Here is a 23,948-nt window from a genome sequence, read left to right on the forward strand (position 1 = left end):
AGGTTAATCCCTGTTAACACATGCACGCAGAAGATTTTCTGTCTTCCTGTCCCTTACTTCTGTCCTTACCACCACTGAGCCTAGATGTTCATGCTGTGTGACAGCTCTCACAAACTCATTAACCTCCAAAGAGCATGCCTGTTTCACGTGTGTGTGCAATTGTGTTCTGTGGTGGAGCCGGGATGCACACTTGAGTCTCTTTAATCCGAGTGATCTTGCTTATGGGGGAAGTAGTCAGTAATAGCCTAATAACTAACTTTTTCATAGAGTACCCAGATAAAATACAAGATGCCAGTTAAAAGTACATTTTAGAGAAGATTGAATAAATTTACAGTAAAGGTATGTCCCAAATACTGCAGGGGGCACAATTATCCTAAAAACTAATTCATTGTGTATCTGAAAGTGAAATTCAATTGGTTGTCCATTATTGGCTAAAACTGGCCACCTGGAAAGATTTCAAGGAGCACAAGTAACACTGGCATCCCGTGGGAAAGAGTTCTGTGCTGCTGGGGAAAGAGGCAGGAGAAAGACTCGTCACTGCTTTTCCCATTTCGCACAATTTGCCTGTGAACTAAGCAAAGACATTGCTTGTTTAAAATATCACATGAAGATCATTCAAAAGGTACAAAATTAAACATTGAACAACATACTACTCTGAGAAACAAAAAGTAGTGATTTCTGGTCCTGGCCGCATAGGCTACAGGGCCTCCCCTTATGGACTGGAGCAAAGGAGATTGCTGGTGAGGCTGGGCCAGCTGCAGCCTGCAGAGCTGCCAGCACTGGATGGTTCTGGGCCTTGGGACCGAGCCCGAAGGAGTGATTGCACACCGCTACCAAACGGGCTGGATCTGCCAAGTCAACCCTAGTTTCAAACACGGGGTTGTGTGTGGCCCTAAGTTCCCATTATTTTTTCAGGTGGTATGTTTGACTTTTGTTCAGGAAGTGTGGCCTGTGTTGAAGTAAGTCAAGAGTCAGATAGGAAGCAGGTTGAGGGACCCAGAGTTAGGTTGATGGATCAATAACTGAAATAAAGGGAACATCAAGTAAAGCCTTTGTGCTGTGAATTGAAACAAAACAATGTATAAGTTTCCTAAAGATGCACACACCAATTGTGTTACCACTTAAAATTTGAAAGGGACTTCTGGTTCTCGCTCACCTGCAGAGCCTGCCATGGAATGTCTCCCCACAACAACCCCACCATGCCACCTGCTCTCTGCCCCTCCCCTGCTGCAGAATGTCTGGAGTCCTAGGTTCCGCTGTTTAAATTCAAACTCCTCCTTCCACTGGATGCTGAGCATCTGTTGGAGCAGGTCACTCTCTGGATCCTGGACTTGCATTTTCTCATTGTGGAGGCTCCTGGGCAGTGGAGGTCAGCGCCTCAGCATGCAGGGATGGCTTCAGAAGGAGGTAAGCTTGCAGGTTGGGGGGCCGCTGTTTTAGAGACAGCACTGACCCTCAAAATTTAGGATTACAAGATGACAGTTCCACTGGGGAAACAGTTTGGACTGAAGTAGAGGAAGGAGAGAGCCCTTGACCCCACGGACCTGTCACCTGGGAAGGATGGGAGGCGGTAGAAACTGGTGAGGGCGTGGGACAGGAGGGCTGCTGAGAAGGAGTCAGGATGACTTGGGGGAAGTGCCTGGGTGTACAGAATGGATGGCCGCAGGCACGTTGGTTCTTTCTAGAGGAGAGACAGGCCACTTCAAGGTGTGTGCAGGGAGCAGTGGGGTGTGTCGTGGTGGTGGCACGTGGGGGAGGGTTACAGGAAAGCCTTGCCCTCTGTCCTGTTCTTCAGGCACCTGAAGGCTACCCCGCAGTATCTTTCTAAGGGATTTGAACTGACTATATTAGAGCTAATGGGGCTGTGGGGACAGGTGGTCTTGGCCATAAAGATGTCCAGTGTGACAGTCTGTGGCCAGGTCTCCAGTGAAATGTCAGCCCTGAGAGCAAGGTGGAAGGTACCCCAACTGCTTCAGCCCAGGGCTTCCCCACTCCTTCCAGCCCAGAGCTCACTTCTCCTGAGTCCAGGGAGCCACTTGTTTTCTTGGGTTCCACATGGGCAGGGCAGCCAGGTAACTTCTACCAAGGTAGGGCTCGGTTCCCTGACTTGTCTGAATTGTTCCCCCCTGTGGAAACGGTTCTTCAGACCTGACCTGCTTCCTCCCATTGTGTATCTCATGGTGCATCCCTTGCCCTGCCTTTTCCCTGTGAGATGAAGGGTTTGCTCATAGGCCTCGTAACTACCTACAGATCTGGAAAGGCGGATTCTTTTTTAAAGGGGGCACAGAATCAGGAAGACGATCTTCTGTATCATTAGAAAACATCCAATGACACCTGTCCTGAGCAATTAGAGGCACCTGGTCAACTTTCATAACTTCTGTCCCACCTCCCGGTGAAAGGACCCAACATAAAGTCTGCTAAGAACCTGGCTGGACTGGGAGTGGGTGGGCCTTGGAGAAAAGGCAGGTCTGCACGTCCTCACAATTGACTCTTTTGGATGCCCCCTCTGACCTCTCCCCTCCCGGAGTCACACGGCTTCAGAGGGCCTGGCCCAGCTGCACCTTGTTAATGTCCCCCTACACTGCCCTCACCATCTCATGCCTGGGCGGTGGAGGCTGCAACCCCTCACACTCCCTCCTCTTCCCTCTCTGCCCCAGCTCGAATTCCCAGGAAGGCTGTATCCAAGGCCTAGGCCCCCGGCAGACCCCTGCAGTCCCTGGAGACCAGGGCACCCAAGGATATCTCCCCTGGGGCCTTGAAGGGGTACATGGCCATCATGGACAAGCTGGTGAGGCTGGCCCTCTCTGCCCCGAGGCCATCAGGTGGAGTATCGGAAGAGGACAGAAAGGAGTCTCAGCAGGAAGAGGATGGGACCTACCTGGACCCAGGTCTCCTGAGCTACATTGACAAGCTGTCTTCCCAGGAAGACTTTGTTGTGAAGGTGGGCTGGCTCAGAGCTCCGGGGTCTACAGGATTCTATAGGGCGGCGCCGCAAGCCCCAGACTGGGGTTCTACCCAGGTGGATGAGATGAGCTCTGTTCTTTCTTTTTTTTTGATATATTTATTGATTATGCTATTACAGTTGTCCCATTTCCACCCATTCACTCAACTCCATCCTGCCCACGCCAGAGCTCTGTTCTTTGTTCCTGAGCTCTGTGTGTGTGTGTCAGTGTGCATGTTGTGTGTGGTGTGTTTGGTGTGTCTGTAGCTGATGACCAGGAGTTGTAAAACCTCTTGTAGGAGAGGATGAAGTAGACCTTTGCTTTTCCAATTTTCGCCCTGGTTCTACTGACTCACAGGTCACTCACAGCCTCTTGCTTCTGTCCCAGGTGGCAGAGGTCATTCACCCCAGATTTCTGGCACAGTTGCTTTCCCCAGAAGCACAGTTGGATGTCTTGGCCCTAGCTGAGGACTTGGGGCAGGAGAAACGACTTACTCCTGTCCAGGTGAGCCAGTGGTGGGATAGAACTTAGGAAGATGGGAGGGGGGCTCTAGGGGAGCCATGGGAGGGACAGACCACAGGTGAGTTAGAGGAGAGAGGGGCTCTAGGTTAGACAGGGAGGGAGGGACTCCAGGTAGATTGGGGATGTGGGGACCCCAGGTGAGCCATGGGAGGGAGCACCCAGGTAGACCAGGGCAGGCAGCAACCCAGAACAGGGGCGCACTTGACTCTGTATGGCCGGCCTTTGCCTGTAAGGCATGGCATGTTGAGGGACCAGCTCTGGGGTGGGTGCAGTACAGGACGACAAGAAGGAGAGGGTGACAGGAAGGAGAGGAAGACAGGAAAGAGAGAGTGATAAGAAGACAGGAAGGAGTGAGTGATGGAATGGGAGACAGAAGAACAAAATGCAGACATAAGCTGCCTGCTCTCTTTTTCTTTCACCATTGTACAGTATTTTGCTGGGTTTTCTTTTTATTGTTCTTGTCCCAGAGTAAACTGAAAATTCACCTTATTGTGATTTATCATCTTAGTACAGCAGTGGATAGTGGAAATAGTAACTAATACATCCTCCTCTTACCATTGTCACTCTGGTGGTAATAAGAATCTACCAATTAGATGAAAGTTTGCTGTCTAGTATGACGACATAGTATAGTGTGCTCAGAGAGTTTGGATGAAGAAGAACTACACTGATCTGTACGGTCAGAGAGGACATGCTTTCAAAACTGTTATTTTAGCTGAGATGTGATGGGTGAATATTATGGTACATAACTTTTCGTAATACAGCTGTTAGTTTAAAAAAATGCCATCGATCCATTGACTATATTCTAGGAAGCTCTCCATTGTAACAAATTTTATTAAAAAATTTAATGAACACATTTATACATTCAATGTGGTTATGCCATTTTATAAACATACGATAATGATGTTTCTTTAAGTTACAATATGCTCCAAGACAGTCAGGTATCAACCTGCTGCCTCACGGGACATTTCATACAAATAGTTTGCTTAGACATGGAACTTTATCAAATAAGTGGTCAAAACTTAACTTGGAGAATCAAAACATAGGAAAGGCTTCAGAGGGGAAGAGAAGGAGGAAGAAACTAAACTACTTATGAGGGAACTTTTTTCAACATCATAGAAGCTCACAGTTGAATTGTCATAATCCAAAAACACTCCAATCTTGCCCGGAGGCCTTTCCACATACTGAATGAAGAGTGGGGAGTTAGTGGAGAGACAGTAATGATCATTCACTTTCAAAGACATTAGAAGAGATGCTTCTTCATAATCAACAATAATATCGGTATGGCTCATCAGGGAATCTTTACAGACTCCCAGAACCCACATCGAGCAGTGTGGCATATCCACCTCCCAGTAATGTCTACCAGAGGTGAAGGTGTGAGTTCCCCATGCCGCAAACCTCTGCACTCTCTGGGGCTCTCTGGATGTGCTGTCACGGTCCCCTCTAAATATCACACTAATATCCTTAGAAAGTCTTACATGGCGACTGATGCTTTCCTCGCTCAGAACATTATCCACTGCAAAAGAGGCAAAAAATCAGGTCAATGAATGGAATTTCCATGCCTTTTGGGACAGTCTCTTCATCTGCCCTCCTCTAAGGAAATACAAAGTAAAGACAGTAAAAGGAGTGGAGACTGACTCCTCTACCAAGAACAAAAGTTATCACTACCTCTACAGCACAGAAATCCTTTAAATTATACAGAAAAAACAAAACAAAACAGAAACCCTCTGCATAGATTATCAACTGTGGAAAGCAGTGATTTGATCTCAATCCCTAGACAGTTTGTTTCAGGTTACACCTAAAACATTTTCGTCACTTTAGAAATCTTTTCTTCTGTTGGTTGTCCTTGATATTATTTAATAAATAGATAGCAAGTTTGTATTTGAGGGTAATTATTGGAATATAAGTTGCACCTGTTATATATTCAAGAATCAAAATATTTGATAGTAGTTCATTAGGGATAAATTAGAAGTGTCTGAAGGGGAAGTTGTGGCTCTACGGTATCTGTTTAGACCTCAGATTCAGTCTGGTCCTGATTTCAGCCCTCAGGGTCTAGACCTGCCGTCTAGGTGGCACCTGACATGGTGGGGCCATGATCACAGACCCTTCTCCTGTCAGTGGTTTTGAAATTGATCCAACAGCATTAAAATTATTCTGCTTTTGACAATTTCAGTTATTTGGGGGGCTATCTGATTTTATAAATAATAAATAGTTTTGTACAATGCACGATAAATGCACTTGCAATATGCAACAGATTAAAAGCCGTCAATGCCGTATGTAAACTCTCAAGAGTGAGTGAGATTGAACAAACTACAATGTTGGTTGCTACTCTGGGAACTAAATATTCTCTCTCTTCATAACCAGGTGACCAATCTGACTGCTCATCTTCTAGTCTTCTTCAAAGTCTACATCAAATGTAATATAAAAAGATATGTTGCTTCATATTTTCAATATTTTGTAAATTGCAAAGTTCAGCCTTGGTCATTGTGATATGACTATACAGGAGGAAGATAACGATTTTGGGAAGTCATGTACTACCTTCATGTCAGAAAAATATATGTAACTAAAATAGATGACTCAGTCTTAAGAACCACTGAAGAAATGGAGGCCTGATGCCAAAGGGCTGACTCTCACCTCTGAAGTTGTTCAGCATGTCTAGGATTCCAGTGAAGTGCCATAAAGTGAGCTCTGGATTCACTGGCTCAGGCATTTGTATCTGCACCGATTCAGTTCTGTAAAGAATAACAGCAGAGGGATTTAGGGCCAAAGGTTAATCATACAATCATTACAAAAATCACAGCTTTTAATCCCAGATATTTCGCCAGAGTCCTCCCATTCTGAGTTAACTGGGTATACATTGTATTTTACCCCTTGGGCATATAAGAAATGTTACTTTTGTAATAAATTTAAATTATATCAAATTTCAACTTTCCCATGGTTTTCAGACATTGTTCCATTTCTGACACTGAGAATCATTTCCTCCCTCTACTCCACCTCAGGGAATGCAAGACTCCTGGCTATCTTCACAGAGCAGAAAAGTCAGGAAAAGCCTGTGGGACTTGAGTCTGCAAGTACCATGTTTTGTCGTGTAAAAAGCACATGTTTTTGCCCAAATAATTGAGGGAAAAGGAAGGGTGTGCGTTATACATGGATAGTACTAATTCTATGTCTATATAAATGTTTTTAATTCTTTTATTTATGCTTATGCATTAAAAGTGTAACTCTGGAAAGCAATAACAATAGCCGTATGCCAAATAATACCCTGGAAAATGATAATCTGTTCTGTTTCTAAATATAAATAAATAAATTATTGATTTTAAAATATTAAAATGAAAGATTTTTTTCCTGAAAGTACGGGCCAAAAACATGGGCACGCACTATACATGGAAGTGCATTATACACGGAAAATGCAGTAGTCACCGACCAAACATTCAGTGTCCAAAAGGGAAGAATCTACAGAGCCAGACAGCTTTGCTCTTTTTTTTTTGGCCAAGAAAGGGAAAAAAACTAGCCTGGCAGCCCTGCTCCTGAAGGCCACACTTCCTGAGGGCACCAGGAGGTCACTGCCCCCTGAAGTGCTACCTACAAGGGGGGACACGCAGTGATAGAACAGGCTGAGTCATTGCTAGTCCTGCGAACAAAAGCAATGACCCTCTCCTATCCCACTCATAGGAAAGCTCCCTCTTCCCTTCCTTTCCCCTTCCATCTCTATAATACCTTACAAAAATCCCTTAGAAACGTTTTTTGTGATGTCTGGAGAGGATGGTGGGGTGAGTGGCTGGAACAAAGCCCAGAAGGTCACATGGTTTTTAGGTATGTTTGAATGCAGACACATAAGGAAGAAACTTCTGAGACCATAGTGCTTCAGGGCTTTGTTATTTTTTGAAACAAAATGGAAAATAGCCACTGGGGACTAGGTTTATAGCTCAAAAAATGTACACCCACTTCATCAAGAAAACAATGACTTCATAGAAATCATCATTGTAAACTCACCTTTCCAATATATTTCCCAAATCCTGCAAAACAAACAAAAAAAGAAGGTAAACATGTGAGTTCTGGCTTTTATGCCATTTCTAGTATTTTTTAATAGTTTTCAGAGTTTGTTTTAGTAACGTATTTTATCCTATTCTTCTTTAAGGAACAATCAGAGGCTTTCATTCTTTTCTTTCTTTCTTTCCCTCTTTCCTTCTTTCTTTCTTTCTTTCTCTCTTTCCTTCCTTCCTTCTTTCTTTCTTTCTTTCTTTCTTTCTTTCTTTCTTTCTTTCTTTCTTTCTTTCTTTCTTTCTTTCTTTCTTTCCTTCCTTCCTTCCCTCCTTCCTTCCTTCCTTCTTTCCTTCCTTCCTTCCTTCTTTCTTTCTTTCTTTCTTTTCTTTCTTTCTTTCTTTCTTTCTTTCTTTCTTTCTTTCTCTCTCTCTCTCTCTCTCTCTCTCTCTCTCTCTCTCTCTCTCTCTCTTCTTTCTTTCTTTCTTTCTTTCTTTCTTTCTTTCTTTCCTTTTAGAGAGAGAGTGAGGGGAAGGGAAGGAGAGAGGGAGGGAGAAAAACATCAATGTGTGGTTGCCTCTCGAGTGCCCCCTACTGGAGACCTGGCCCACAACCCAGGCATGTGCCCTGACTGGGAATCAAACTGGCAACCCTTTGTTTGCAGGCCCACACTCAATCCACTGAGCTACACATCCAGGGCCAGAGGCTGTCTTAATAACAGAACTTACACTAAATCATGCTGAATTTCCTGAGGGTACACTGAGGGAGGATGGAGTTCAGGCAGAGAAGTGAAGGGATGCAACAATTTCTAGGTTTCTAATGTCACTCATTTGCCCCATCTTATTCCCAAGGAAAGATCTGACCATTTTTGATAACAATTAAAGGAAAACAGCAAATCATATGAAAAGTAGAGAGAGCATTAACATTGACTGCCACATTCTATAAATCTTGCCTAGGCAAGGGGCAAAACCTCAATGCCTTTAGTAAGTTGTTTTTGTGGGGATAACAGAGCATGACAGTGGACTAGGGGAACATTAATAGAGAATTACCGCAGCAAAGTTAATGTTCCTGGTCAGAGACTGACTGATTTTGAACAATCTCTGAGTAGATAGTACTTTGGATTACACTGAAATTGTTATTATCAGGATATGAGGAAATTAGTGACTGAATGGACAGACTTGATCATGGGAGTCAAGGAGCATTATTGCTTAGCTGAGGGTAACAGTATTGTATACGCAGGCAACATCTCAATATTAGGGCGACATTGCCCAGAAAAGGATTTCTGTCTCTGAGGATCGACCCTCCCTTCTCACCTGGAGCAGCTCCACGTTAGGCTTGTGGCACATGTCAGTCAGCTCTGTCAACATGCCTTTCAGGCTTTCTTTCTGTTGGGTCATTGTAAGTTTGCTCTCCTCGAATTGTTCGAAGATCTCCCTTGCCTCTCTCTCCATTGTGTTCAGATGGAGTTGCTCCTCCTCATTGAGAAAAAGATGCATCTTCTGATATTCAGCTTTGATCATATCCCTCCTAAGGGCCACGCAGTCCTGCACAGATAGTGCATCAAAGGGATTACCTATACCCACTCTCTCAGCAGAACACTTCAAACTTTAAATATTTCCTCACACTCATCAAAAAAGTACTTGATGAACTTTTCTGCTTCACACCTCCAAGTGTCTTGAGTATTTGTCAGTCCTTCTGTCTATCCTGACCCTATGTTCCTGGTCTTTTTTCCTGTTAAATCAAGCCCACCAAAGGACCTCAGGCTCTCTCCCTCTCATGCTTCTTCAAGGTTCTTACTCCACCAATAATTTCCTTTCTGTTACCTTCTTTTTCTCTTGTTCTTTTGCCTGCTTTTTCTACGTATTTAACAATATTTAAGTATATACCATATTGTACTGATTTTTTAAAATTCTCTACTTTTTATTCTATGTACTACTTTATTTTTCTCCTCTCTTTTGGACTAAAACTTAACGTGGTGTTGTCTTTTACTGAGTTTCTGGAAGATTTACCAAACCTTCAACATTGCACTAGGAATGCCCAACAAGCCCTGATTACCGCATACACAGTTGACCCTTGAACACAGATTTGAACTGTGAGGGCACACTAACGCTGATTTTTTTTTCCACTAAATACACAGATGACTGTCTGTATTTGTGCATTTCCTACCCATGGATTCATCCCATAGCGTATCAAAGGTGATATTTTTGATCTAAGATTGGAAACCTATGAGTTCAGAGGGCCAACTGTATGGATTAACTTATATCATGTTCTATAAAAGACTTGAACGTCCTTGAAATTTGGTATTGATGGGTACTGGCAAAAATGTCTTGTTGACAAGAAAGAATTAAGAAATTCTGGGAGAGTTAAAAGTTGTGTGTGGATAATAAACTGCCAGCCCCCTGTTTTGTTCAAGAGTCAACTGTATTCATATTCTTTGCAGTAGCTCCTATTGGCTGATTATGTATTTTTTTGGCCAGTACATCTGTGATTACTGATATGACACTAAAAACCACTGCCTTTTTCTAGGCAGAAGCTATTATCCTTTAACTGGTGACTTCAATTTGGCTAAAATATAAGCCAGCCTTTCTCAACCTGGATAAAAATATAAAAATAAACAGAACGTGTTCATTCTTACCTCTAAGGACTGCTTTTTGCTAGCTTCCTGCTTCAGATTGTTTTTTATTTCTTGAGTCATGTTCCATAAAGATCTCATTTTCTTTAGAAGTTCCTCCTGTGAAATAAGTGTAAGCTTTAGTGACACAAAAGATGATATTGTAAATGTGATTCCCTTATTTACGGTTAAAAGCAGTTGTTGGGAAAAGTCACCTTGAATTAAAATGGAGAAGTTTGGTTTTTTTCCACATAAATTTAATTTGATTCAAATATTTGGAATATCAGAGGTGACAGAAACATATAATAAGGAGTTTGTGGGTACCCTGTAGATAACATTCATTTCTTGAGAAACTGGCACCCAGATTTTCACATATCCTGACTATAAATAAGTCAAAAGTGCATCAGAAGCCAGTGTTCCTGGTGCTGGCCACCTGACCCACAATTGCACCAATTCTACATACTTGGACAGTATTTGGAAGGCAAGTCACTTTAGTAAAGGCTCAACACAACTTTGATTATAGTGCTCAAGTTGGTTAATAGCATTGCCCAGATACACTTATAATTTGGAATTTACATGGAAACAGGACCATCTCCACTATCTCCATTGTTATCCACGTCCACATCATCATTCTCACCTTTCTCTCTCATTTTGGAGCTTAGAGCTATCACATTACACCTACCCTGTATTCCTCAGCAGACCACTGTACTGGGCTGTGACTGTGAGACGCATGCTCTGGGGACTCAGAGCAGAACGCACAGAGCAGCTTCTTTTCAGCCCTGCAGAAGAGCCCCTTTGCTTCTTTGTGTGCCACACAGATCTGCCCCTCAGAGCTGTTGATATTGTGAGCTCTGGCCTCTCTGGCAATGGACGCCAGCTTCCTTAGGGTGATGTTGGTCTTCAAATCTGGCCTCTCTGATACTCCTCTGCACTCAGGACAGCGCATTGGAGTTTGGGCTTCCTCCCAGCAGAGGTCCAGGCAGAGACGGCAAAAGCTGTGCCCACAGTCTATGGTGACAGGGTCTAGGAAGTAGTTCATACAGACAGAGCAAGTGAGATCATTCAGGAAGGCTGGTAAGGTGTCTGAATCCATGTTTCTGAAAATTAAAATAAGAAAGAAAGAAAGAGAGAGTCATTGTTTTTTTTTCCCAGATGATGAAAGAAAGGCCTTTGGATAAAGGCATGTCTGCTTGAGCTCCATCTCCCTATTAAATAGGAACCTAATCTACCCATTAACTTACCTCCTGTACAAACCTACACCTGATACAAGTAAAAAAATGAGACAAGAGAGTCCTCACCATCTTTCTTTGTTTAAAATAAACAATGATCTCGAATGCAGGGAGGAAGATGGCAGTGAGGTACGTGGGAGCAGAACCCAGTTCTCCCTGTGCCTATCTATAACACCTGGCCAATCTTCTGAGGAACAGAGAACAGCCAACAGAATCCCAGCTTACATGAATTTTGGAGGCAAAAAGCTGCAGAGGACATCGAAAAACCTATGTACTATTGTACATAATTGTTGTTCCATACAATTGTACATACTACAGAGTAACCCTTCATGATCTTAGCCCACTTCACTTTAATCCTGAGCATTATTATTGTTGTGGTTAATTATATTCTCTCTTACACTATGCCTACTTTCTATACTTTAATTTCACTCTATCTCATCATCTATACTTGCACAAGCACTCTGTTTCTGGATTCAGCCCACAATCATCCTCCCCTCTAACAAGAGTCTTATCTCTCTTTCACCATTTATAAAAAGTGGCTAGTTGGGTGAAATATCACAGTTAACACTATACTTATCCAGAGAATCTCCTATCTCCTCTCTACTTCTGGTACCTTCAATCCCATAAAATATTCTCCTGCTGTCTTAAACCATTTTGCCTACACCCTGCCACTGATCACATACAAAAATAGGTGGGAGCTGTGAAGATCGGTGTACCTGCTGGAGGAGGAAAGCCCACCAACAAACGAACCACCAAAAGGTAAAAACCCAAATACAACAAGAGAGCCAACACGAACAGAAGGAAGGGCAAATCTAGAGCGTCCACACAAGGAGATCAGAGACTACACCACTGAACCTCAAAGAATTCCTAGCATAAAATTTCCCCCTACAAAGACAGCTAGCAAAGTGAAACATCAGGAAGCACAGAAACAAACAACGTCACCTAAAATGGGGAGACAATAAAAACATGCAATCAAAAGAAATGGAAGACTCCCCACTAAAAGATCTACACAAAATGGAGGTGGCCAAACTATCAAATATAGAATTCAAATTAATGGTTATAAAGATGCCAAAGGAACTCACAGACCACTATAAAGAACTGAGTGAGAACTACAACAGCATGAAAAAGGAAATAGAAACTATAACCAAAAACCAGGAAGAAATGAACAATAAAATCTCAGAAATAAAGAACACATTAGAAGGAATTACAAGTAGGCTGGATGAAGCAGAGGATCGAATCAGCGAGTTGGAGTTCAAGGTAGAAAAGAACACCCAGATAGAGCAAGAAAAGAAAAAAGGTTCAGAAAGAATGAACAGGTGGTAAGGGAGCTGCAAGAGAACATGAAATCTAACAATATCCATATAATAGGGATACCAGAAGGACAAGAAGAAGAGCAAGGGATAGAAAACCTGTTTGAAAAGGTAACGATGGAAAACTTCCCTATTTTGATGAGACAAAAGGTCGCACAAATCCAGAAAACACAGAGAGTCCCAAGCAAGAGGCACCCAAAGAGGCCCACTGCAAGACACATCATAATTAAAATGGCAAAATTCAAAGACAAAGAGAGAATCTGAAAGGCAGCAAGGGAGAAACAGGAAGTAACATACAAGGGGTCCCCGATAAGGCTAGCAGCCGACTTCTCAATGGAAACGCTCCAAGCCGTGAGGGAATGACAAGAAATATTCCAAGTAATGAAAGTTGGAGGCCTGCAACCAAGATTACTCTACCCAGCAAGGCTCTCAATTAAAATGGAAGGCCAAATAAGGAGCTTCCCAGACAAAAGAAGTCTAAAAGAATACACCTCCACCAAACCAGCTCTGCAAGAGATGCTAAAGGGACTGCTTTAAGAAAAGGAAGGGAAAGAGTGAGAGACAGAGGAACACAGGTATGAAAAAATGGCAATGAATAAGTACCTAGCCATAATAATCTTAAACTTAAATGGATCAAATGCTCCAATCAAAAGACATAGAGTAGTTGAATGGATAAGAAAGTATGCCCCACACATATGCTGCCTACAAGAGACCCACCTTAGAACAAAAGACCTACACAGACTGAAAGTAAAGGGCTAGAAACAAATATTCCAAGCAAACGGACAGGGAAAAAAGGCCAGGGTAGCAATACTCATATCAGACAAAATAGACTTAAAAAAAAAGAGCCATAAAAAGAGACTCAGTAGGTTACTTCATAATACTCAAGGGAGGAATCCATCAAGAAGACATAAACATTGTAAGTATATATGCACCGAACATAGGAGCACCCAAATACATACAGAAAATCTTGGAGGACTTCAAGAAAGATATGGACAGCAACACAATTGTAGTAGGGGATTTCAACTCCCCACTGTCAAAGATGGAAAGATCTTCCAACCAAAATATCAACAAAGATATCGCAGCATTGTGCAATATCCTAGATAAAATGGAATTAACTGACATATAGAACCTTTCATCCCAAAGAAGCAAAATACACATTCTTTTCAAATGCTCATGGAACATTTTCAAAGATAGACCGCATGATAGGTCACAAAACAAGCCTGAGCAAATTCAAGAAAATTGAAATCATATCAAGCATTTTCTCTGACCACAAGGGACTGAAACTAGAAACCAACCTCAAGGAAAAAACTCAAAAACATTCAAACTCATGGAGATTGAATAGCATGCTATTAAGCAATAAATGGGTCAAGAAAGAGATCAAGGAAGAAATCAAAAATGTTCTGGAAACAAATGAAAATAAAGTCACAACCACCCGAAACTTATGGGACACTGCGAAGGTAGTCCTGAGAGGGAAGTTCATAGTGATACAGGCCTATCTAAAAAAAAAAAAAAATAGAAAAGTTTCAAATAAACAACCTAACCCTACACCTACAAGAACTCGAAGAACAACAACAAATACAGCCCAGAGCAAATAGAACAAAGGAAATGACCAAGGTCAGAGCAGAATTAAACAACATAGAGAATAAAAGCACAATTCTAAGGATCAATGAATCCAGGAGCTGGTTCTTTGAAAAGATAAAATTGACAAGCATTTAAGCAGACAAGGAGGACCTGAATAAACAAAATCAGAAATGAAAGAGGAGAGATGACAACTGATACCACAGAAATACAGAGGATTATAAGATATTACTATGAAGAAATATATGCCAAGAAATTTCAAGATCTAGGTGAAATGGACAAATTTCTAGAAAAATATAATCTTCCAAAACTGAATGAAGAAGAAGCAGAAAGACTTAACAGACCAATAACAGCTGATGAAATTGAGGCAGTAATCCAAAAACTCGCGACACACAAAAGCCCTGGACTAGACGGTTTCACAGGAGAATTCTACAAAGCGTTTAGGGAAGAGCTAAAACCTATCCTTCACAGACTATTTCAAAAAATCAAGAAGATGGAAGACTCCCAAACTCTTTTTATGAAGCCAGCATTATCCTAATCCCAAAACCAGATAAAGACATAACAAAGAAAGAAAACTTCAGGCCAATATCGCTGATGAACATAGACGCTAAAATCCTCAACAAAATATTGGCAAACTGCATCCAGCAATACATTAAAAAGATCATACACCATGACCAAGTGGGATTCATCCCAGGGATGTAAGGATGGTACAATATTGCCAAAGCAATAAACATAATACATCACATAAACAAAAGCAAAGACAAAAATCACGTGATCATATCAACAGATGTGGAAAAAGCATTTGATAAGGTACAGCACCCACTTATGATAAAAACACTCAGCCACGTGGGAATAGAGGGAGCATTCCTCAAAATAATAAAGGCCATATATGAGAGACCTACAGCCAACATCATACTCAATAAGCAAAAACTAAAAATGTTCCCTCTAAGATCAGGAATAAGACAAGGTTGTCCACTTTCACCACATCTATTCAACATGGTATTGGAAATCTTAGCCACAGCAAGCAGATAAGAAAAAGAAATAAAAGGCATCCAAATTGGAAAAGAGGAAACAAAACTGTCATTATTTCCAGATGACATCATAGTGTACATAGAAAATCCTAGAGAGTCCACCAAAAAACTACTTGACCTAATAAATGAATTTGGGAAAACAGAGGGATACAAAACCAATACCCAGAAGTCAAAGGCATTTTTGTATGCCCACAATGAAACATGGGAGACAGAAATCAGGAAAAAAGTCCCATTTGATATAGCAACAAGAAAAATAAAATACCTAGGAATAAACCTAACCAAGAAGGTAAAAGCCCTACACTCAGAAAACTACACAAAACTGAAGAAAGAAATTAAGGAAGATACAAACAAATGGAAACATATACCGTGTTCATGGATCAAAAGAATTAACATCATCAAAGTGTCCGTATTGCCCAAGGCAATTTATAGATTCAACACAATACCTATTTGAGTACCAATGACATATTTCACAGATGTACAACAAATACTTCAAAAATTTATATGGAACCATAAATGACCCTGAATAGCTGCAGTAATTTTGAGAAAGAAGAGCAAAGTAAGAAGGATCACAATATCTGATATCAAAATGTATTACAAGGCCACTGTAATCAAATAGCCTGGTACTGACATAAGAACAGACACATGGACTAATGGAACAGAATAGAGAGCCCAGAAGTAAACCCAAGTGTCTACAGTCAATTAATATTCAATAAAGGGGGCAGCAACATAAAATGGAGCAAAAATAGGCTCTTCGGCAAATGGTATTGGGAGAGCTGGACAGCTACATGCAAAAAAATGAAACTCAATCAAAAACTTACACCATACACAAAAATCAATTCAAGGTGGATAAAAGATTTAAATATAAGTCGCGGCACCATTAAAGTCCTAGAGGAGAACATAGGCAGGAAAATCTGTCATTCCACACAGAAATGTTTTCACTGATATGTCCCCCAGACATAAAGGAAAGAATAAACAAATGGGATCTCATCAAAATAAAAAGCTTCTGCATGGCTAAAGAAAGCAGCATTAAAATGAAAAGAGAACCAACTGTATGGGAAAACATATTTGCCAATGATATCTCAGACAAAGGTTTGGTCTCCAAAATATATAAAGAACTCACACAAATACACTCTAAGAAGACAAGCAACCCAACTAAAAAATGGGCAAAGGACTTAAATAGACACATCTCCTAGGAGGACATATAGAGGGTCCAGAGACATATGCAAAGATGCTCAGTATCGCTAGCCATCAGAGAGATGCAAATTAAAACCACAAGGAGATACCACTTCATACCCGTCAGAATGGCCATCATAAACAAAGCAACAAACAGCAACTGTTGGAGAGGTTGTGGAGAAAAGGGAACCCTAGTGCACTGTTGGCGGGATTGCGGACTGGTACAACCACTATGGAAAAGAGCATGGAATTTCCTCAGAAAACTAAAAATGGAACTGCCCTTTGACCCAGCAATTCCACTGCTACGATTATATCCTAAGAACCCTGAAACACCAATCCAAAAGAACATATGCACCCCAATGTTCATAGCAGCACAATTTATAATAGCCAAGTGCTGGAAGCAACCCAAGTGCCTATCAGCAAATGAATGGATCCAAAAACTATGGTACATTTACACAATGGAATTCTATGCAGCAGAGAGAAAGAAGGAGCTCCTACCCTTTGTGACAGCATGGATGGAACTGGAGAGCATTCTGCTAAGTGAAATAAGCCAGGCGGTGAAAGACAAATACGGTGTGATCTTACTATTAACGAACCTAATCAACAAAGCGAACAAGCAAGCAAAGCATAGCCAAAGACATTGAAATTGAGAACAGCCTGACAGTGACCAGAGGGGAGAGGGGAGGGGATGATGGGGGAAAAGGGTGAAGGGTTTACAGGAACAATTATAAAGGACGTCTGGACAATAATGGGGGAGGGGTGGTGAGGAAATGGAGGGAGGGGGCAGGGCTGTTGCAATGGAGAGGAGTAGGGGGAAAAGGCAGAAAACTACTTGAACAATAATATAAAATAAATAAATAAAAATAAAAAAAACCAATGATCTCAATGATAACTAACTTACTTAAACAAGCTCAGTGGTCCAGAAGCACATATATAGATCATGTATCATTCAATCTCCCTCTCTCTTCCTCTTTCTCTGTCTCTCTCTCTCTCTGACTCCATGACGGTAAAACACACACACACCCTTCACGCCCTTCATGTCTATGCTCATAGTCTATGTGTCCTGCCTCCAAACTGACAAATAGAACTGATGATATTAATTCATGCTTATTTAATTTTATCAGTGTTGATTTTAACTTTAAACTCTTTAAATTATCAACAGTTGAATTTACACCTAAACTTCAATAGCAAATCTTTCAAACAATAAGTTGTAAAAATTATGTTATTGCTATGTTCAGGAAAACAATTTTTCCCAAGTCACTTTAGTCCATCATAGCACCTTCACATTTTGAACTGGTGAATGTTCAAGCTACAGTGGTAATCAGCAATAAGAATTCAATCATTTGAATAGAAATGAGGACTAGAAAATGCAGAGATGTGCCCTGGTTGGTGTGGCTCAGTGGATTGAGTGCCAGCCTCTGAACCAAAAGGGCTGCTGATTGGATTCCCAGTCAGGGCACATGCCTGGGAAGTAGTCTAGTAACACATATTTTAAATATCGATGTCATTTTAAATAATCAGGAAAGCTACTTGTTTGCTTGGAGGAGACCCAAGCACTCCAACATGTAAATTGAAAGCATTTGTAGAAGAGAAAGTAGACATGGATATATTTATTCTAAATTCTATACTCACCAGAGTCTCTATGCGTGGTCTCGACTCTGGAAATTCTGCCGATGTCAGGGTCAGTAGGAACTCTGTCCGCTCTCCTGGCAGCCACAAACTGTGTCCGTCTACCCTGGAGAAGTGGCTTCTGAAGTAAACGGTGCCTTTGAAAGGAACCACCCACCTGAGGCCACACCCACTTCCTGAGGTTGGCCTACACCTTCAGAGAGAGGTGACACCCAGACAAGGTTACCCAGAGAAATAGAGTGGTTGATTAGATTTACCATGTATAGAAAACAACACTGGGGGCCAACACCCTAATAAAACGTAAATGTTGTGTGATAAGTTGTATGAAACTCTTACATTTGCATTCCCATTTTTATTATAGAAATACGCTTGATTACATAGGGGAAGAAAGGGAAAAACAAGAACAAAAAAGAAAGAAACGCACCAGAAATACACTTGGTTAAATTTCTTCCTAACTACACATATTACAGGAAATTTTCCAATTGTACAATCATGCTATGTTAATAATGCAAATTATGGTAGCCTTATTATTGCCAAGTGTTATAAGATGTATTTCATTTTCTTGTCTATTTGCATGGAGCAGGACATCATCACAGTGTTAAATATAAGTTGTAATAACAGATACTCTTATTGCATTCCTTATTAGGGGAAAACTTTCAAGTTTTTCACTAAATATGATACTTGCTATAATTTTTTCTAGATAATTTCTGAGATTACACAAGTTTATTTTCTTCTTTGTCTATAAGTATTTAAAAATAATAAATGGGAATTGAATTATTTTAAATGCCTTTGTTCAGCTCTTTTTATAAAAAAATTTTATGGTTCTTCAGTTACATTTGTATGCCTTTTGTCCCCATCCCTCCACCCCACCCCAGCCAAACTCACCTCCCTCCCCCACCTCGACCTTCCCCCTTGATTTTGTCCACGTGTCCTTTATAGTAGTCCTTGTAAATCCCCTCCCCTCACTGACCCCTCCCCACTCCCCCCTGGCTATTCTTAATTCTTCTTAACTTCAATGTCTCTGGTTACATTTTGTTTGCTTTTTTCTTTTGTTGATTATGTTCTAGTTAAAGGTGAGATCCTATGGTATTTGTCCCTCCCATCTGGCTTATTTCACTTAGCATAATGCTCTCCAGTTCCATCCATGCTGTTGCAAAGGGTATAAGCTCCTTCTTTCTCTCTGCTGCATAGAATTCCATTGTGTAAATATACCATAGTTTTGGCATCCACTCATTTGCTGATGGGCACTTAGGTTGCTTCAGTACTTGGCTATTGTAAATTGTGCTGCTATGAACATTGGGGTGCATAGGTTCTTTTGGATTGGTGTTTCAGGGTTCTTCAACAGTATAAACAATCCTTGCATAATATCCCGTTTTTAATGCCCAGATTAAGTTTATTTTTGTTGTTTAGATTTTCAAGATCTAGCTCCCTTTTCTATTTTTAAAGCCTCAAGACAACAAGTTATAATGATATACAGTACCATATAACAAATTATACCTTAAGAAAGGAAATCAGAGCAGTAATCTGTTCTAAAGTAAACTAGGGGTGACTTAGTTGTGTTTCCATGATGAGAACATAATCTTTTCTCTCTTTTTATTAGAGATTTTGATTTACACATAATTATAAGCTGTGAGTCAGTAGGACTGAAATAGAGTGTTTTTTGAAGCTATATCAACAAACTAAAGGTTTTAAAGATACATAGAGGTCCGCATTCCAGGACCTGTGTTCCCAATTGATTCAACACAATCATCTAATTTATATGAAACACTTGTTTTCACCTTAGCAGTTTCTAATGTTTGGGGTAAACCAAAACAAGATAACTCAGCCCTCTCCTCCAGGAAACTTACTATGTAAGACTGAATATCAGGCACAATCTTCCCGCTTTGGGAGACGTGCTCGATTTAATTACAAGAGTTTATGAAATACAACTCAATCCTTAATTCATTCAAATATTTAAACAGCAATTTTTTTCCAGAAACATACTCTGAGCCCCATATGCTTTTAAAAATGTTCTAATGGCCTCATAATAAAAAGTCATTAAGATATTTAAACTAAAATTTAAGAATATACTGAACCCAATACATCTAAAACATTATCATTCAACATATTACTGTTAAAAATATTAATGAGATATTTTACATTCCTTTTATTTACTAAGTTTTTGATATTCCACATGCGTTTTACCCTTAGACAGATCAATTCAGACCGCTACATTTCAGATGCTCAGGATCTGCATGTGACTACACAATTATACAAAACAAGGTAGACAAACCACCCATCTACATGGAAAACAACTTGTTTCCAAATCCTTAGCTGACAGAACAATTTCCAGTAGTCTTAGGGACAGAGGGTGGGTAGGAACTCACCTTCTTTAAATTCCAACAGATGGCCATTATGAATGGTCTTAAGATGGTAGTTTTAGAGGAAAAATTGTCCAAGTTAGCCAGGCTGGTTACTTTATAGGACACAGTATTCACTGGTGGATATAACTTGGTATCATAATAGGAAGACCCACCAGTGAGGGTCATAATAAGATAAAGACCCACCAGTGAGGGTCTTTATTTTCTGGAAAATGTGGAGACAGAATTTCACTATTTAAGCCCTGGTGTAGAATTTCTAAAGACTAGGCAATCTTCTTAACGTTTGGAACTACACTCTGAACCAGAGATTAGGTTATGCTGGGTGTAAAGAGGAGTTTAAATTGTTTGGATTGGATTTACATAATCTCTTAATCCATTTAAGGAAACCATAACAAATACCTGCTTGTGGTAAATACTTCAACTATTGTATCTGCTGCCATTATTTGATCTTACATTTTTATGCCCTCATAAAATACCTTGATGTATGCTTTTCAGTAATCCTTCATTAGAAACCTAAAATACAAAAGTACAATAGGTTTTTGGCATGGATTTTTCTTTTTTTCCAAATAGATTACTTTTTAGAGCAGTTTTAGGTTCAGAGCAAAATTGAGGGAAAGATACAGAGATATGGCCCTTGTCCCCACACACGCATAGCCTCCCTCCATTATCAACATCCCCCTTCATAGTAGTATATTTGTTGCAATTAATGAACCTCTTTACACATCTTTAAAGAGGTTCATCAATTGCAACACTTCTTTATTACCCAGAGTCCCATAGGTAAACCTGTAATTTAACTTACGATTGACTCTTGGTGCTGTACATTCTATTGGTTTAGACAATTTATAACCAAATGTAATCCCCATAATAGAATCATACAGAACAGTTCCACTGACCTAAAAATCCTCTATCCACCACCTGAATTAATTATTCGAATATGTCTTTTTTAATAGTAGAGAATTTTTCAATAAGGCAATTAAAAATATTTTCTGATATAAATAAAAAAACTGTGATTTCTGTTAGAAAATTGTCCTTTAGGTTGACATGGTTTATAAGTACTTGGTATATATATTTTAAAGAATTGCTTTTTTTCTGTTTTTGAATATTTTTTTCAATTTATTTATATTTAGAGAGAGGGGAAAGGAGAGAGAGAGGGAGAGAAACATAAATGTGTGGTTGCTTCTTGTGTCCCCCCCACTGGGGACCTGGTCACCAACCCAGGCATGTGCCCTGACTGGGAATCAAACCCGTGAACATTTGGGTCTCAGGCTGGCACTCAATCCACTGAACCACACCAGTCAGAGCTGTTTGTGAACCTTTTTAAAGTTGAAAGCATTTAACAATACAAAAAGAGTTTCAGTGACTTTGAAGATAAATTTTCTACTCAATAGCAGCACCATCCATGGGGACTGAGTTACAGGTAATGAAATTGTAAAATCACTGTTGGTCATTGGATCAGTATTCTGAAGCATAAATTAGTTGTAGTGACTTACAAAACTTCCCGAATCACAGAACACAACGAATTCATAGATCAAAAGTTTGGAGTGTGCTAATGAACTTCCCTGAAGCATTGTCTAAATGTCTTATAACTATGAAAAACAAGAAATAATCAAAACATTTTTGATGAAATGGGTCAGACTGAGAAGTGTCTACTTGGTATAGGGGTTCTTCCTATTCTGGGTCAAAACTTTTTAGAGATTAACCCTTTCTGTAACCTGATCCTCACAGCTGCCTCATTTATTCTGGTTCAATATCCTCTTGACTCTGCATCTAAGCGTGCGACCATCTAAGCTTGGCTTCTCCTGCTAATAGATTTAATTCTCTCCTAAGGTTGTGGCTGAATTTCAAGAAGAATAGAAGTTTTAACAATATGTATTTTCATTCATTCTCATATACTTCTTTGTGGCTCGGCTTTATGTCCTTACCCCTTTTATTGTTTTTCTCCTAACTTGAACACACACACACTCACCCTTAGGGGAGGGTGGTGGAAATTAATTATGAATATTGAACTTACTGTTTGAAAGTGCCTGTAAGTTAGTTATTGTAAGACTTTTCTGGATTCATTGCAAATATTTTCCCCAGTGTGCGGTTTTTCATCTGTTCACATTCACTTGGTGATTTCTTCAATTTTTATGTTTCGTAGGTCATCTAGACTTATTAAACCACAGCCTCATTTACTTCTGATTTTACCGTTCACATTTAATGGTTTATTTCATCTGGAATTAATTTTGGCATTAGAATATATATATTGGATTGAATATAAATTAAATCTAAATTATCTGTTTAAAATATAAATATTAATTTGATGAAATACATTTTTTGGAATAAACATGAATTAAATTTAAATTACTTGAAAATTTTATTATTTGGCTTTTCAATTTGATTTCTTTATTTTTATTTTTAAAAATATTTATTTATTTATTTTTAGACAGAGGGGAAGGGAGGGAGAAAGAGGCATCAATGTGTGTTTGCTTCTCATGCGTCCACTACCGGGCACCTGGTCCACAACCCAGACATATGCCCTGACTGGGAATCGAACCTGTGGCTCTTTGGTTCACAGGCCAAAGTTAAATCCACTGAGCCACACCAGCCAGGGCTGATTTTTTTACAAATATCCCCCAACTATTTATTGAAATCCCTGAAGGATCTGATTTACTCAAGTAAATGATAGTGTCTGAATTGAAATGAGAATTCATAGTGATGCGCCCTATAAGCAGAGATGAAATTACATCTCATTTGGTCTTTATAACCTTTGCAGTTTTTCAAAGCAGTGTATGTTTTATTAACTTTCCTATCAGATGAGTATAAGGCATAACAGTGCATTAATGTAGCCCAGGGGTCCCCAACCAGTGTGTGGTCCATTAGGAACTAGGCTCACAGCAGGAAGTGAGTAGTGGGCACGTGAGCGGAGCTTCACCTGTATTCATAGCTGCTCCACATCAATCACAGTACCACCTGAGCTCTGCCTCCTGTCAGATCAGCGGCAGCATTAGATTCTCATAGGAGCATGCACCCTCCTGTGAACTCTGCATGTGATGGATCCAGGCTGCACGCTCCTTATAAGAATCTAATGCCTGATGATTTGAGGTAGAGCTGAGGTGGTGATGCTAGCGCTGGGGAGCGGCTGTAGAACCAGACTATCCTTAGCAGAAAGGTGTGACTGCACAGAGACCATAATAAATCAATTGCTTTCAGACTCATATTAAAACCCTATCAGTGAGTGGCAAGTGACAATGAAGCTGAATCTAGTGGCAGGCTTTAAAGCCATAACCCCCACCTGCGTGGAAAACTTGTCCTTCATGAAACTGGTCCATGGTCCCAAAAAGGTTGGGGACCGCTGGGTTAGAGTACCATCCCAACATGCCATAGTTGCAGGTAAGATCTGCAGTCAGGCCACGTAAAAAAGAAAAAAAACAGTGAATGCGTAAATAAGTGGAGGAACAACAAATGTATGTTTTCCTTCCTTTCTCTCTCTCTCTAAAATCAAAACATTAAAAAATAATAACAATAAAAATTAAAATTATTAAAAAAACTTAAAAACCACTCTGAAAAGACCACATACTTGACAACTGATACTTTATGACATAC

General features: G+C 40.3%; 1 protein-coding gene across 1 annotated transcript; it reads right to left on the reverse strand.

Moving 5' to 3' along the window:
• Nucleotides 1-4,483: 4,483 nt before the first annotated feature.
• LOC128780899 (tripartite motif-containing protein 64-like) lies at nucleotides 4,484-11,146 on the reverse strand. The gene is made up of 6 exons (XM_053924442.1): nucleotides 10,736-11,146; nucleotides 10,078-10,173; nucleotides 8,756-8,986; nucleotides 7,455-7,477; nucleotides 6,096-6,193; nucleotides 4,484-4,977 (listed from the first exon to the last, which is right to left on the reverse strand). Exons 1-6 carry the CDS (start codon nucleotides 11,144-11,146, stop codon nucleotides 4,484-4,486), a joined length of 1,353 nt encoding a protein of 450 aa, XP_053780417.1.
• Between the last annotated feature and the right edge of the window lie 12,802 nt (nucleotides 11,147-23,948).

The sequence above is a fragment of the Desmodus rotundus genome, chromosome 5 (genome assembly GCF_022682495.2).
Source record: "Desmodus rotundus isolate HL8 chromosome 5, HLdesRot8A.1, whole genome shotgun sequence".
Taxonomy (NCBI): Eukaryota; Metazoa; Chordata; class Mammalia; order Chiroptera; family Phyllostomidae; genus Desmodus; species Desmodus rotundus.

What these genes read in the sequence shown, in the direction of transcription:
- LOC128780899 (XM_053924442.1), bottom strand. Translation starts at nt 11,146, where the DNA reads ATGGATTCAGACACCTTACCAGCCTTCCTGAATGATCTCACTTGCTCT. An exon ending in CTAACGTGGAGCTGCTCCAG is followed by an intron (nt 7,478 to 8,755) that starts GTGAGAAGGGAG and finishes TTTGTTTTGCAG; the next exon opens with GATTTGGGAAATATATTGGA. An exon ending in CATGCTGAACAACTTCAGAG is followed by an intron (nt 4,978 to 6,095) that starts GTGAGAGTCAGC and finishes CCTCTTTTGCAG; the next exon opens with TGGATAATGTTCTGAGCGAG.